General features: G+C 40.4%; 1 protein-coding gene across 6 annotated transcripts in view; it reads left to right on the top strand.

Annotated features, from left to right (window-relative positions):
• The window catches only part of Ctnnd2 (catenin delta 2), an 871,879-nt gene that overhangs the window by 808,716 nt on the left and 46,882 nt on the right, over positions 1-16,281 (top strand). For all 6 annotated transcript variants that reach the window (XM_087189427.1, XM_004845189.4, XM_004845188.4 and 3 more), the window contains one exon: positions 12,858-13,068. In XM_087189427.1, coding sequence (XP_087045553.1) covers positions 12,858-13,068 — 211 coding nt within the window. The remainder of the gene's footprint in view (positions 1-12,857; positions 13,069-16,281) is intronic.

Genomic DNA, 16,281 nt, shown 5'->3' with positions numbered 1-16,281 from the left:
AAAGCATCTCATGAAATATTTATTCCAGTCCGGCAGCCGCAAAGAGCAGAGGGAGATGGCAGCTCCAGTTCTGGGAAAGGACTGTTGGGATTGGACTGGAGGACTGGAGCCACCAACTCCACTTCCCCGTTTGTCAAAGGGAGATGGGAAAACAAAGCATGAAAAAGAGAGAGGGATTTTTCACTTAAAGTTATTGCAAGGGAACTGGCCCTCCACGAGTAGATTAACAAAGCACAGAGTTACCGTAGCTTATAGGTTATGGGGATCGGGCAGATAATCAGATGGCCACATACGGGAATCACAGATAAAGGGGTTTTGCTAAGTCACTCAGTTGCCCAGGCTGAACTGTAACTTGTGATCCCCTTGCCTCAGCCTCCCATAGTGCTGGGATTACAGGCCTGCACCACCATGCCCTGCTAAGCCTGTAGGTGTCAAGGGTACCTATAAGAGCCCTTTAATCGGGCTGCTTGGATGCTTCTTCCAGAAGACACAATGGCTGAGCCATGGTTTTAGCACAGGAATTTAGGCTGGTGAGAGAAGAACATCAAAACCACCTGGTGCTGATAAGGGTGGATAACTATGGTCACATACACATCACAGCCAATAACATCAAGGTGAGGCATGTGTCATACCTAAGTACTCAGTCATGGTCTCCAATGAGACCAAGTATAGACCTGTGAACAAAAAGGGCCCTGAGCAATCTCCACGGTCTGCACTGTGTCTCATCCAATGGCAGGGTTACTGCCTACTGATGTGGCTCTTCAAGATCTATAAATGAAATCTTTCTCTTAAAAGAATGGTTGCTGTTGAGCCATTGTGTGACAGGACAGTGCTTCTGTCTGTGTGAAAGGCCCATCGCTGCTGAAGCGGTATCACAAGGATGATGTTTTACTCATCATAATTAAGGGGAAATTGAGCTTCTTTTTTTTCATGTCATGCCATTTTGTGTTGGATCCATATGAACAGGACAGTGCTCTCCATGGTAGTAAGTTACATTAAAACCTACAGAGTGCTGTACATATCTAATTATATTTTCATCCTTTGTAAGGTGAGACAGAAAAAAATGTTTGGTGTCTTGGAAAGCCCCAAATGTTATACATGTTAAAGAGTCTTTTAAGTTTATTACTTTTGCTATGGGTTGTGGATTTGCAGAAGGCAATTTCAAAAAGAACTACCAAGGGACACAAGATATGAATGTAGTAAGTCCTGATTGTCTGGAGACAAAATGTTAATTTCTGCTTGGTTCAGAGTGATAATATTTAAAATAAAGCAGCAACCCAAAAAAACCTCATCAGTTATTAAGAACTCTAGCATTTTCATAAGTAAGGATCTTTTGCTAAATTATTAATTTAAAAGATTTTCACAAGTGAGGAAATTTTGCTAAAGTGATTGAAAGGATGAACAAAAACACCCCCAAACTGACAAGATCTCAAGTAGGAGTATTTTGGTGAGAAGAAAAACCTTTGCTATTTGGGCACATACAGTTTCTGGTTGAAAGCAGAGTGTATATTCAGAGATCAGCGTGCCATTTTACCAAGGGTAAAACTCAGTACCAACTTTATGTGACATTTGAGCTTAAGTGTCAACTTGACTGACTTGGGGGCCACCCAGAAGATGAGGAAAGCACATTTCTTGATGTATCTGGGTGAGTCACAGAGGCACAACCTTGGGGACTGTCTGTCCTCCCAGTCTCTTTTCTTTACCACTGTTTCCCCATCTGCTTCTCAACTGCCATGAACTAAGCAGCTTTACCCCGACAGTGCCTTCCACAGTGATGTTTCTGTCTGGAGCCAGTGGACCATGGACGAAATCCCCTGGAATGATGAGGCAAATTAAACCCCTTCTTTATGTTCTGGGTGCTGTGTATTTTATCCAAGTGATGGGGAAGGGGACTGATATGCTTCATTATTTTTGTACGCCACATTTGGTAACATTTGCAGTAAAAAGCCCACCAGTCTTTTCTCTACCTTATTAGTAAACTCATCAACACTAGGCAAACTGTATAAAGGTTCTAACACATTTTAGTTTTCTAGCAGTTCATTATTTGCAGGCATTATAACCCAAGTCAAATGAGGTTCACGTCTCCTCAGACTTTCTGTAACTTATGGATCACCCCCAAATATCTTGTATTATTTTCTTTAAGATATCAGCATAATCTAGATATTTGTATGTTATACAGTCTCCTTTGTAAACAGAAACAAATTCCATTATCCTAGAGGCACATTCATATTATTTTACAACTGCTGTACCAGTAGAGTGTAGCAGGCAGAAGCACAGCTATCCTAGTCTAATCTCCAGAACCTGTGAATGTATCACCTTGCCTGGCAAAGGAGAATTAAGGTTGCCAATCTTGAGTTGGAGAGAACTGAACTTTCCCCTGGACCCAGTGTCAACACAGGGGTCCTTGAAATTAGAAGAAGGCTCAAGGGCGCCTTCAAGAGGGTCAGAGCAGTGTGAGAGAGTCAGAGTGAGGATTCCACTGACATTCCTGCTAGCTTTAAAGCCAGAGCCTACCGATGTAGATTGTCTCTTGGAACCAGAAAAGGCAAGCAAATGGAGAGCTCCCGGAGAACTTCCAGAATGCAGCCCTGTCCACACCATGATTTTACCCCAGTGAGACCCATCTGGTACTGCTGACTTACAGAGATGCTAAATAATAAATGTGTGTAGTTTTAAAGTACTCAGTATCTGCTGATTTGTTATAGCAGCCATAGAATTCTAATGCATAAAGCATCCATTAATCATACTATGGATAACTTTTAAACACAGCCCCCTGAGTTCAGTTTTGTCACAGATGTAGAGCAGGCTAGGAGAGCTGTACCTGAGAGTGATATTATCATATGCCAGAGCTTCAGGATGTCAGCCAAGATCAGAAAGCTACCTGTGACTCACACAAGCTCACGATGTCCATCCCCCCATAGCCCTCCCTCCCCCTTTGTGTTTCATGGGTGGCGACATGGATGTATACACTAAGAAGGTCAAAACAGCTGCAGATCTACAGATCTTTGAAGTGTATGTGTGTGTCTGCACGTGTTCATGACCAGTGTTCAAGCAAAAAGAAGACGTTAAAAATTCTACCCAAAGAAGTTAAATGGAATGACTCAGTTAACAGAATTTCTAGAATGATATAAAGCTAAAAAGAACAAACCATTTCAAATGTGTTATTAAAATTCAATCTAGATGGGCACCTGTTTACATTTTTATCATCTAAAACAATAGTGTCAGCTTATCTACCAAATAAAACCAAAGTTAGGAATTTACACAGTCCATCTTAATTCACAAATGAGGAAATAAACAAAGTCTTGTGTAAAATAGATTATGCTAACAAAAGATTTGTGACATAATAGAATCAGGGAGAAGACACATCTCTGTTTTCACCTTAAAATTACCAAACCAGTCTGATTTTGCAAGGTTCAGCTTGGTTAAAACAAACTCTTTCTACCTTAAATACCAAATACTGAAACGTCTTCAAATGTTCTTAAAGATCCTGGAGCATCTTGGCACTATTTTTTCCTTTGTCTGTGCAAATCTGATATCAGCTTGTAATTCTGTGCTTCACAATTTTTAGCCTAGTGACCAAGGACATTAATTTAATTCATTGTTAAATTCTTTCCATTTCACATGGAAAAAAGCTTTTGTGAGAGAAATGTTTTTCCCAAAGGACCAGCAACTTAAAGCATTCTGAGGCTATGCTTTTATTGAAATGTTTTTAGTTCTGTTGCAGTGTTATATAGAGAGACTTAATTGTTTACCTAAGGCAATTAAACCAGGAGCTCCATTTATCAATTTCATCTAGAGAATATAAAGGTTACACCAATCTCTTGACACAGAAAATGTTTATACACACATTGAAAAATCCCGTCAGTCTCTTGGGTGAATTGCAGAACTCAGGGAGAGTTTATAACTGAATTTAACCCTATTAAACATGCGCTGTTTTTTGTAATGCTTGTCAAGTCCAATGTGGGTTGAACCAGGGGACCAACTTTAAAGTTTATTAACATCCAATATCAACACAGTTCGTTATCAATTTTATAAATCCCTGGCACAATTCTGTGTTTCAGTAGGACTTTTCTAGTTTATAATTTTTTATTTTCAAATAATTATAAATTCATGGAAAATTGCAAAGATGGCACAGGAAGGCCCTATGCCCCCTTTATCAAGTTTCCTTTGATGTTTACTTCTTATGTAACTACGATAAAATATTGAAATCAGGAAGTTATCATTGCAATACGTTTGTACAGCACAGTGTCCTTCCATCACGTGTAGATTTGTGTAACCATCACAGCCTTCAAGATATGTTGTACATCTGTCCCATTGACCCAGCGGTATTTGTGGAACCACCCTTCACAGTCACTCTCTGCCCCACTATCCCAAGCTCCTGGCGACCACTGATTTGTTCTCCATCTTTATAATTCCGTTATTTCAACAATACAACATATATAGAATCTTACAGTAGGTACCCTATTCCAATTGGTGTTTCTAATGTGGTACAATGCTGTTGAGATGGGGGTGGTTTGTAGCATGCAATATTCTTTTTTTATTGCTGAGAAATATTGCATCTGTTTTCAGTTGAAAAGCAAAGCATCATGGACTCAGAATTTTCTACATGTGCCCAGAGGTCAGAGGCGTCCAGACAAGAAAAGAGATCTTTCCCTCGTCAAGAAACATTCACATTTGTTCAGTAACCAAACAGGATCTTTCTCAGTGCTTCACCAGTTTGGTCTGTGAGCTGCAGAAACGAGTGTTAGAATACAGATCTTTTGCATATTTTTCCCCTTTGATGATAGACTATTAGTGTAAATTAGATATCATCATAATGCACAAGTGACTGGTTTGTGATAAAATGAGCTCCAGACAGTTCCCAGAGGAGAGAGATACAAAGTTCCCACTATACTGCAGGTAGAGCTGTGACTGTCAGCAGAGCACTGGAAAACTGACAGCTCCCATTACACAGGGAGAAAAGCTCTTTGCACACTTACCTGCCTATGCCCAGTTGTGGGGAAATCAGCTTTCCACTCTTATATCTTCAGCCATTTAAAGAAAGTAAACTTGGAGTAGGGAGAGGACTTAGGGATAATGTAGAAGGAGAAATCACCAGAAACCTGTCTCCTCACCTAGACAACGATCATGTGCACAGAATCTGTCTGACACAACTGTTCTGAAACTTTGGTGTGTACTGAAGAAGAGTTGCAAATTTCAGTGAAACAGTAAACTCTGGTTAATGTGGATCAGTGTCAGCTTTTGATTCAGCAGTTGCTACCCAGCCCTCAGCTGTGGCAGGAAGTGAGGATGTGCTCTAAAGCAGCTTACGTGCAGCTGCAAAATCCAGGCCTGGCATGAAGGACCCTATCATCCACATACTGGGGATCTGTGCTTTTCTATAGATAGTTCCATCCCAACACAGAAACGTAGCCGGAGGTAGGCACCCCTGTTATGCAGGCCCACACACACTTCATGGCTGCAAGCCCCTCTCCTTTGCCCCAACTGGTTTCCAGGAGATTTGAAAGGTTGGCACCCACCCTCCCCCAATTCATTACTTTTCTCTTCTTCTGGAAGCCAGTCATTAAAAACTAGAATGTTCAAATCAGTTGCACATATGGGAGTTATTAGAAAGTCACTTGCAGGCCCAGGGAAAGACATAGCCTCAGAAAATGTCTACAAAAACCTTAAACCTATACCATAGGTTGCTCCTCAGTACAGAGATGGCATGACACAATCAAAACAAACAAAAAGAGAAAAGTAGCAAACTCGGAGGAAGGAGAATCTGATTTCCAGAGTTACTACCTCATTAGACTCAAGTTTTCAGTTTTCAACAACAATCAAGGACTGCAAAGAAATAGAAAAGTATGGCCAAGTCAAGGGAAAGAAACTGACCACTAGGAACTCTCCTTGAGAAAAGCCAGATGGCTGCCCTACTAGACACAGATTTTAAAATAACTCCCTCAAAAATGCTCAGATAATTAAAATCAGACACAGAAAAAGCCAAGAAAAGTATGTATAAACACAATATGGAAATCCAATAGACAGAAAACCTAAAAAGAAATGAAAAAGAAAAATATAATAACTTAAATGACAAAATTGACTAAAGGAATTCAAAGGCAGTTTTGAGTGAGCAGGCAGAAAACAGAATCAACAAACTTGAAGGCAAGATAATTGAAATTATTGATCCTGAAGGACAGAAAAAAAAAGATTAAATAAAAGGAATAGTGCAAAGAGACCTGTGGGATACCAGGGAGAAACTCACAAGGAAAAGGAGAGAAAGGGGTAGAGAAATTATTACAAAAAATAGAGGCTCAAAACTTAGTATATTTGATGAAAGACATGGATCTAAATATGAAAGAAGCTCAGCAAAATCCAAATATGATGAGGCTTAAGAAACTCACACCAAACCTCATTCTAATCAAAATGTCAAAAGGCAGAGATAAAGAGGGAATCTTGAAACTAGCAGAAGCAAGTTATCATATACAAGAGATCCTCAATAAAATTCTAGCAGATTTTTCATCGAAAACAAAAGAGGTCAGTAGGCAGTGTGCTGATATATTCACAATGCTAGAAGAAAAAAAAAACCTATCAACCAAATATTCCATATCCATCAAGCATGTTCTTCAGAAGTGAAAGAGAATTTAAAAGATTTCCCAATAAATAAGAGCTAAGAAAGTTCATTACCACTAAAACTTTCCATAAGAAATCCTAAAGAAGTCCTGCAGAAATGAAGGAACACTGGGTAGTAATTCAAAGTTATAAGAAAAAATAAATACCTGTGTAAAAATAAATGCATAGGCAATTATAAAAGCTAATATTATTGTGGTTTATAATTCCACTGCTTTTTTTTTCTCCATAATTTATGAGACCAATATGTTTCACTGGGGAAAAGTTATTAGCCTGTAAGACATTTTTGTAGTAACATCAGTTTGTAATTCCACGCTTTGTTTTCTACATAATTTCAGGGACTACTACATTAAAACAGAAATGATCATTTTTGACACTTATACAAGTATGTGACTTTGTGACATCAGTTACTAATAGGTTTACAATGGAACTATAAATGAGAAGAGGTTTTGTATGCTACTGAAGTTAACTTGATACAGATTTGAGTGTCACAGCTTTAAGATGATAAATGTAATACCCATGATAGCCACACATGTATGTGTGCCCCCCACACACACATACACACAGTAGTTACAGAACATACAGAAAAAAGAATGAGGAGGGCGTTAAAATATTTCACCACATGCGGGAAACTCGACTGCATAATTTGCGGTAGTGGGGGACTGCGTTTGTGCTCTCCCCTGGTAACTTTGTTTAAAAAAAAAAAATTTCACCACAAAAAAAATGTAGCTAAATATAAGAGACAGTAATGTAGTAAGGCAAGAAATGAGGCACATGGAAAACAAATAGCAAAATGCAAGAAATTAAGTCCTTTCTTATCAGTACTTGCTTTAAATGAAAATGGTTGAATGCTGCAAAGACGGAAATGTTCAGAGTGCATAAAAAATGATTTAGCTCCATCTTGTCTACAAGAAACTAACTTCAGATTGAAAGGCACAAGTGACAATGAAAGGCTATTTGTGCACCCACACTCATAGCAGCGTAATTCACTAGCGGCAAAGCAAGCAACGCAGTTTCCATCAACAGATGAATGAATGAGCAGAATGTGGTGAACACGTGCTTGTACACCGCAAGCATGCTGCATAATGAACCTTAAATACATTATGCTAAGTGAAATAATCCAGTCACCAAAAGACAAACACTGATTTCATTTATGTAAGGAACCTAGAATAGCCAAATTTATATGCACTGAAAATACAATGGGGGTTTGAGGGAAGGATAGAGAGAGGGTGTTATTGATAGCGGGTATGAATTTCAGTTGTGCAAGGTGAGAAGAGTTCTGTATATGATTGGTGGTTGCACAATGATATCAACTTACTTAACATCACTAAATGATACATTTAAAATGGGTGAGATCATAAATATGTGTGGTGTGATTTTTACTGCAAAGATAGTTTTTAAAAATTTCAGAGCATCTCAGCAAATATGTGTAGAGCAGTTTTAGCAGCTCTAGAAATGGGGAAGCTGATCCTAGATTGCTCACTATATTCTACCTGACCTTAAAAATAAAAGATCCTTTCTCTAATCAGTCTGCAGCGTCTGAGTTTAGAATGGTGCACAGGAAAGATGAGCTTCACAAAGAACTCTGTGAGATGCAATGAAATCCATAATCAGAGCAGAAAGGGATGCAAGTCACTTCGCTGTTGTCTGTCACCTCATAGCATGCAGATGGTCAGACCATAAAACCATGACTCAATATTCCTGCTGCATATCGGGAGACTAAGTGTTAGCCCTCAGAAGTACAGAAATAGACTTAGTCCAGAATAGAAACAGAAACAATCACAGACCCAACACAGAGACAGGAGCCTTCAACAAGCACAAAGTTCTGCTACCAGCATTCCCTCCCTACCCCGAGATTGCACATTCCCAAGCCCCACCCATTCCATCTTTGGCATCTCCATCAGGTCTGCTGTCCTGTCTTCCACCTCACCATGGCCACCTCTTTGTGGTCACAGAGGCTCATTGTTTGGATCCTGAACTGTTCCAGTTGCCTGCCACCTGTACCATCGGCGGGAATCACTCTGGGGTTCTCAGTCAGTAGCATGCCCTTTTCTTATTGTTAAACCGAATTAAATCCAGAAGAGAGAGCTGGCACCACCACCCCTGCTGGGGGCCTGGGCAGTTCATCCTAAGACCTGCACCTCCCTCCGCTTGCTCGCTCGGTGCCCCTATTGGAGGGTGATCAATCCTTTGACTACCCAGAAAAGGGGACGGACAGTGAGTGCTGAAGACAATGGAGACGTGTAGTTTCCAGGTATACAGGAGGCCAGGAGGTCAGTGCTTCAGAGCGGGCAACTACAAAGGCACTCCGAGCTTGCCACTGTTTATTGGCTTGGTTCCTAGGGAGCAACGGAAGACTCGGAGGGTGGTGCTAATCCTATGATGATGAAGATTTTGTGCTAATGAGGATCTTAGGTAAATGAGGCGCTGATGTTGATTAGCACTGTGAGATGAGAAAAAACGTTCTCACAACAGTAGGTGGGATGAGCTGAGCTGATAAGGAATCTGTCCCTCCCCAGGTGAAACTTTTCTCCTTTTGTGTTACTACTCGGTTCTCAAAGACCGGGGTGTCTTCAGCTGATGCAATCTTGCCCCTGAGCATGACAGCATCACAGGACCATTGAGGCCTCAGACAGCCCGGATCATAATTTAATTGTGAAACGACTTTTCCCCCAAAATTATGTATAATAGCTCCACACATGCCCCCACGGTGGGAGCCCTGTGCTCCATGCTCTGCCCTGCATCCATGAAGCGTCCCCTGCCCCCGGCACCACTGCTGAGCTCCGGGCCCTGGAACTGTCTGGCCCCTGGAGAACCCCAGCTTGTCCCTTCGTCTTCCCAGAGAGATGGTGTCCACCTGCTGGTCCAGCCACCGCCTCATTCACCCTAGAAGAACTCATTCCTTGCTCCAAAAAGAAAAGGAATCAACACTTTACCTTGATGGTGTTAAGCTTTGAGAATAAAGCTGGGGCCACTGGACTCGCCCCTTCATACTGCTGCTGAAACACAAAAGGACATGAACTCCTTTACCCTGAGAGAAATCTCAGGTCTCAGTGGCCCACAAGTGGCTGCCGGATGAGAGAAAAGAGGAGCCAAAATTCTTACTGGGTAACAAGAATGGTTGTTTAGCTTTTTCTAGTGTTTAGAAATCTGTGGAAAATAGAAACTCTGGGACATGGAACAGTTATAGGGACAAGCTACCTTGACAGTCATAGTAGTGCTGATAATTTCCAAAGGACTTCAGAATAGAGAACTTCATTGTCAATAAAATAAGCACATGTTTCTCCCACCTTCAATCATATTGTACTGAAATTTTTCTTCTTAATGCACCCAAATTCTCTTTTTAAAACAGCAACTTAATCCTGCTGCTCCCCGAACGACAGACCAATCCTAGACACCCACCTGCCCTATGAAGCCTCCCTAACAAGCCCCATGCAGAAGGATGAATTTCCATCCTCCAGAGCTGCCAATACAAGCACACTGAACACGGTCCCTTGTGGCTGTAATTATTCTATGTTCCATATTTTCTTTTTTTTTCCAATTAATCTCAGAGTTTCTAAAAACTTGGAAATAGATAAAAAGCTTTCCTTGCTACCTAAAATTCCTGTGAAGATTCAAATTCCAATGTGAGAAGACAGCTTTTTTCAGCACATAAACAAAGGCTAAAGAAATTATGCCCTCAAATAATTAACAAACCCTGCCAAGAGGTCTTCTTCCTTAGGGAATAATTTTACTTGATTTGTTTCTTCCTTCAGATGATCAGAAACATAGGCAAAAATGTATCTGTCTTGATAAATAGATTAAACGGAATGTATCCAACTGCTAACAAAATGTCAGCGAACTCCACTGGAAATATTAGGAATAAACTATTTGCGGTGCATTGTCCCAGCGGTCCAGGAGTGGGAGGCTGCACACAGGAAGGACTCCTGGTCCTCCGCATGGTGTGGGCACAGGGACAGTGACACTGTTTGCAGTTTGTGCAGTGCGAGGGGAAGAGGCTGCTCCTCGGGGTAGTGATGTGCCACCTGCGGGTTATAGGGACAGCTGTGTCCCTTCAGGACTCACAGCTGGGGAGCCCACGATGAAGCCACACCTTCGGGTTTCCCTGACACAATTTTAATTGTGGTAACAGCAGGCAGAACTGAGGAATGCCACCGCCAAACCCTGTCCTGGTCCTCACTTTTCTTCCAACCTTGCCAATGCCCAAGGTCACAAAAGCAATCCTCCACGCCCAGTCAAGAGTGTGAGCACCCGCATATGCGTAATGGGTGAAATATTTTTCAATCGTGCTGTCCTTCCTCTGTCCCTTCCCTTATAAAGACAAAGAAAAAAGAACACATCTATCTTCTGGCTTCTGTGCATCTCACATTTGCCTTCTGCCGCCTCATGGGGGTTAATGAACTCACAGTCGCCAGCGTGTTGTCACCAGCAGAAGTAAACTCTTAGCCAGGGCTGAGTGTGACTTGATGACAAACAGATAAAGCCAGTTGCACAGAGTCCTATCCATGTAAAAGTATCTTCTCCAAGCCTCTTTAAGTGCTGTCACTAGAAAATAAATACGCTACATTTGGGGTTTTTTTCAGGCAGACCATTTTGTCACACTTCCTCCGCTGCTATCATCGAGTGAATGAAGACACTTTTCTATTTCAGTAATTTAAACATCAGCATTTTCTCTCCAAGTTAAAATAAGCCTCCTAAACATAGGATAGGAGCAGATACCAAAATTACAAGGGGCTATGCTTTATTTATCACTGCCGACAATTAACACATTGCCTATACCTGTGCAGTTCTTTCCCTGCCCCCAGGCAGTGTAACTAGAGAATTTAGCCAGAGCTATCACTTAGAGATGTGGTGGGGGTAAAATATCTCAAATAGCTTTTAGGTTCTGGCTACACATGTCTCCTTGGGGTATGGAAGACAAGCAGGGATCAAACTTTGTGTATTTGCCAATTCTACCTGAAAAATGTAAGAATAGACAACTTTGCTGCAAGAATCCATTTGCCTACTTCCAGAAGTAAATTAAAGGAGGAGAATTGGAAGCTGCAGGTGGGATAAATTAATTGCCTTGTTGAATCATTGGCAATGCCTAAAGTGCTTTGTAAATGAAAAGTACTCCATAAATATGCCATTGTTAAGTACCTTTATCATTGGGAGTAGCAAGATTAATAATGATAAAGTGAATTAAGGCAGCAGAGTTGGATTTTATGTTATTATTCACACAAAGAAAAACACGCCATGTTAGTAAATGTTATATTATAGAGCCATACAATAAAATTCCATGAGAGACAAGGTTACTGGAATACAAAGGACACCTTGTTAGATGGTATTTGTCAGGCTCCTCTCCCCCACTTTCAGGGTTTCTCTTTGCTTTGCAGAGCTCAGAACTCACATATGTGATCATGTTCCCCGCCTACTTGTGGTTTGACTCTTGCTAAATATGATAGGTCCCACCATAGCATCTGTTAAGCTGTCTTTGAGGGTTGTGTTAGAATTGCTACATATTCTTGACTTTAGTGAATACATCAATCAAGAACTTACTAGTTAACATCTGTCGAGCCCTGTGTCTTTGTTAATCATATATGTCAAATGTTTTCTGTACATTTGCTCACTTAATCTGGAAAATAATCTTGTAAATTAGGTATCATTATCATTCTTGCTTTACAGATTGGAAAAATCCTGAGGCTTAGAAGCATTGACTCAAAGCACATCTCTCTGGTACCCAAGTCCAGACATTGCCTATAAGGAAAGACAGTCAGCCCTCCACATCCATGGGTTTTTCATCCTTGGATTCAACCAACTGCAGATCAGAAATATTCTTTGAAAATGGCACTTATACTAAACATGCACATACTTCTATTTCTTGTCATTATTTCACAAAAATAAGGAATAACAACTATTTACACTGCTTTAACTATTAAAAATAATTGAATGATGACTGAACTTATGAGTAAGGCTGTTCATATGCCACTTACAAAAGAGAGTTGGGCATCCATGGACGTGGTGACCACTGGGGTGAGGAGATTCCTGGTAGCCTTGGCCCATGGATACCATGGAATAGCTGTACTTTTTTTTGGCATTATGTGTTTGAAATCACCCCATAGAGAACATTTAGTGGTAGGAAATCAAAAACTGTGCATTCATGTGGCCCCCTGCATTCTCTTTTCCTCTCCCTGTTCCCATCTCTCCCTCTGCTCTCTTCCTCCACCTTGACTTCTCTTCAACTCTTCCCTTCATTTTCTTTTCCAAAGGCAAATACGCCATGCGAGACCTGGTCCACAGACTTCCCGGTGGGAATAACAGCAACAACGCAGCCAGCAAGACCATGTCAGATGACACTGTGACAGCGGTCTGCTGCACCTTACATGAAGTGATCACCAAGAACATGGAGAATGCCAAGGCCTTACGGGATGCTGGCGGCATCGAGAAGTTGGTCGGCATCTCCAAAAGCAAAGGAGATAAGTAAGTGACCTGGTGACTTCGTATCTCTTTGTTGGTAGACTTGTTTCTAAGTGTGTCTGTCCTTTTCTGATTGTGGGTAGCATTGTTGAATGTCCCTGGAAAGCATTTGTTCCCATAATCAGGAGAAGGGAAATGGAAAATGGTTTCCAGTCCTCCCACCCCACCGTGAAAGCTGATCTTACTCGTGATTTTAACCTGATGAACAACTTACATCATGGAGACCGACAAGGTAGACTTGACATTGCAGCCTGCATGCTGATGTGGCCCTTCCACATGGGAGAGACAGCCACTAGCTTAGCCTGGACACATGAAGGTATCCTGTTGTTATTGTCCCTCTGTGGCTGCAGGTCCATGTGCTAATGGACCCCCGTCCTTTGCCTCTGTGCCTCTTCAGTTCTGCATGGCGACTTGGCACACAGGAGAGGAGCAGTGTACTCAGAGAGAATGCGGCTCCAACCCAGCACACTTCTTATGAGCTATGAGATGTAGGGCTAATGTTTAATTTTTTACAACTCACTATGGCCATACTTTCTAATCTAGAAATGAAGGAGAGGCTTTCATAACATGGTTCCTGCAATATTTAATAATAAAGTCTGAAAGGATGAATAGCAATGTCCCAGGTAGAAAGAAGAGAGTAGCAAGGAAAGAGGGCTCTGGGAGAAATGGAATAAGAAGACATAAGATGTGGCATTGAGGCCATTGTACTGCCACAAATGGGAATGTCTTCTAATGTGATTTAAGAGCCAGGTGTCTTACTGTGTGTGTGTGTGTGTGTGTGTGTGTGTGTGTGTATGTGTGTGTATATATATATATATATATATATATATATATATACCTGAAAAATATCTTCAGCAGCCAGGGTGCTAGTACATCAATGAGCTGTCAATTTTTACAGAAACCTTCACTAACCTTAATTAAATTTTGCCTCCTGGAAGTTTCTCAGTGTAATCAAAGAAGATTAAAAGAGTAAACCTTTTGTTATCAAGGGTCTGTCTGCCTCTTGACTTTTCATTCCCTGCTCCCCCATTCCTTTACATCAAAATGCTAAATAATTTTTCTTTCATTATTAAAGACGGTGAGGAATGCACTTGGAGACTTTCTGGAAATTCTCTCATTACTTCATTTAATTCGCGATATTGCTGATGTAGGATATAAGTTTCCTGATTTCTGTTTAAGCACCCTGAGACTTCCAAATAGCGCCAATCAACAATCCAGCATTAAAATTTCAATGCTTTCCTGTATCAAGTAGAGAAGCTCCATTAGGCTCATAGAATAATTGTGCAATGTAACTTTGGCTTAAGTTTTACATATATTAACGCTATACTATGTAGGAAGGAAGTTACATGGTTTTCTTCTTTATATGGCTTCAGTAAACCTTTGCAATCTCTAATTGAAGTGCTTCCTTGATTTGCGCATTGAACATTAATACAGTAATACTTTCTAAAGCATGAACACGTAGATACACAATAACCCAGAGTCCACAAAACACCCCATCATATCTGTCTCTCTTCAGGGGGCATTAAACAATTACAGTACTTTCTCTCAGTGTCAGACGAGAGCCGGGAAGTGGTTCAGTGTTCACTAATTCTCTCTGACTTTTGACTTCTCTGTGTAGTCAGCGTCACTAAATGGACCCCACAGAGCAGAGATGCCTTCATCATTCCTGTCCTCAAAGGAAACTACTTAGTGAAACTATTTCAAAACCATTGGAAGAGATGGTCTATGAAATACTGTAGTGTGCATCCCTGTTGCTAATCCAGAAATGGCCCTGTTAGGTCTCATCCAAACTTTATTCTTGTTAATGGGAAGACATTTTTTCACTACCGATGATCTCAGAAATATCCTTTAACTTGACTAAAAATTTCTTTATGGAACAGTCATTTTTTTCCAATGTCAGCAGCCTGGATTTATGGGTTTAATAAGAAGTGATGAATAAGGCTAAATGAAGCATCTTTTCAGTTATAGTTCTCCTGCTTAGTTAATGTACTCCATTTTCCCATGTAGTTTTTCTCTTTTTTATATACTGATTTGAGGACCAAAGTAAGGTTTTTATAACTTCTCATTTCCTACCTACTCTCCAGTATGGTTATTGCTTTTCACAGCTCTTAAAATGAATCCAAGAGAATTGCTCCAAATCTTAGCTTGAATCTCACCACTTAACACACAATTGGATTATGATAGTAGGCATTGAGATTCCCATGACTGTCTAGAAATATTTTAATAAAATAAAAATTCCTTATTGAAAATAGAATTTTTGGAATTGGGGATGGTTCAATAATTAGAAATGGCAGGAATATCCAATCAGCCTAGTTAATTTATAAAATGCTTGCAAATACGTCCACTCTAAATTGTTCTTAAATATTTACTTCCAGAAATAAGTTAAACTCCTAGTTGGTTTTTATTTGAGATGGAATTGTAAAAACACAGATGGAAAAAAAATATGCCTAGCTGTGATTCCCCATTTGAATGTTCATATATATTTCATCTCTCAATATATGCAAGACATGCAGTGATGTTAATGAGTCAGACAGGAGAATTGACAGTCAGTGTGGAGACCGCATCGCTCACGTGACTTGGAACACAGCCAATGGGACCGGTGTCCTGGGATTCCAGGGCTGGCATGGCCGTGTTGAACAGCTGTGAGGAATCACACCAGCTGACGTCCTCAGCCACCCCTGGGCTGACAGGTCCAGGGAACATCGGGCCATGTAATTGTTATTAACTCTCACAGGAGTCTCATACTCGCTGCTTGAAAGTCTTGATAACTTATTCTTTCCACATCATTTTAAATACCCGTTATGGACATTCTATCATGTCTGCCTGTTTCAAGAATGCATTTTTTATTTTAACAGTTATGTGGGAAATAGTGCTGAATGTGTCACTGTATTTTGTCATAAGACAGAAAAGCTATTAACGGTCTCAACTGTTACTTGTCAGTAAAGAACTGTTTTGTGGTTTAGATTATAATCACTTGTCACATTAGAAACACTCAATTGTTCAAGTCCTTCAATCAATAGTTACATTCTTTTCAGTAGAAGTTTTTATGGTACTGGTCCAAGAGATAGATCAAAATTAAAGTGTAGAAACAAAGTAATGTTTCTTTGACCTTCACATGTTATTATACTACTGTGTAAATTGACATTTCAATTGAGAGGTTAAATCCTGCTATTCATTACACATTCATCCTCTTTCTATTTTGTAACTAAGTGAGAA

Source organism: Heterocephalus glaber, unplaced genomic scaffold (genome assembly GCF_053883595.1).
Source record: "Heterocephalus glaber isolate CG9 unplaced genomic scaffold, H.glaber_assembly_v1.0 deba00001538, whole genome shotgun sequence".
Lineage (NCBI taxonomy): Eukaryota > Metazoa > Chordata > Mammalia > Rodentia > Bathyergidae > Heterocephalus > Heterocephalus glaber.
The sequence above is the reverse complement of the archived record's forward strand: the minus strand, read 5'-3'. Positions and strand labels throughout refer to the sequence as shown.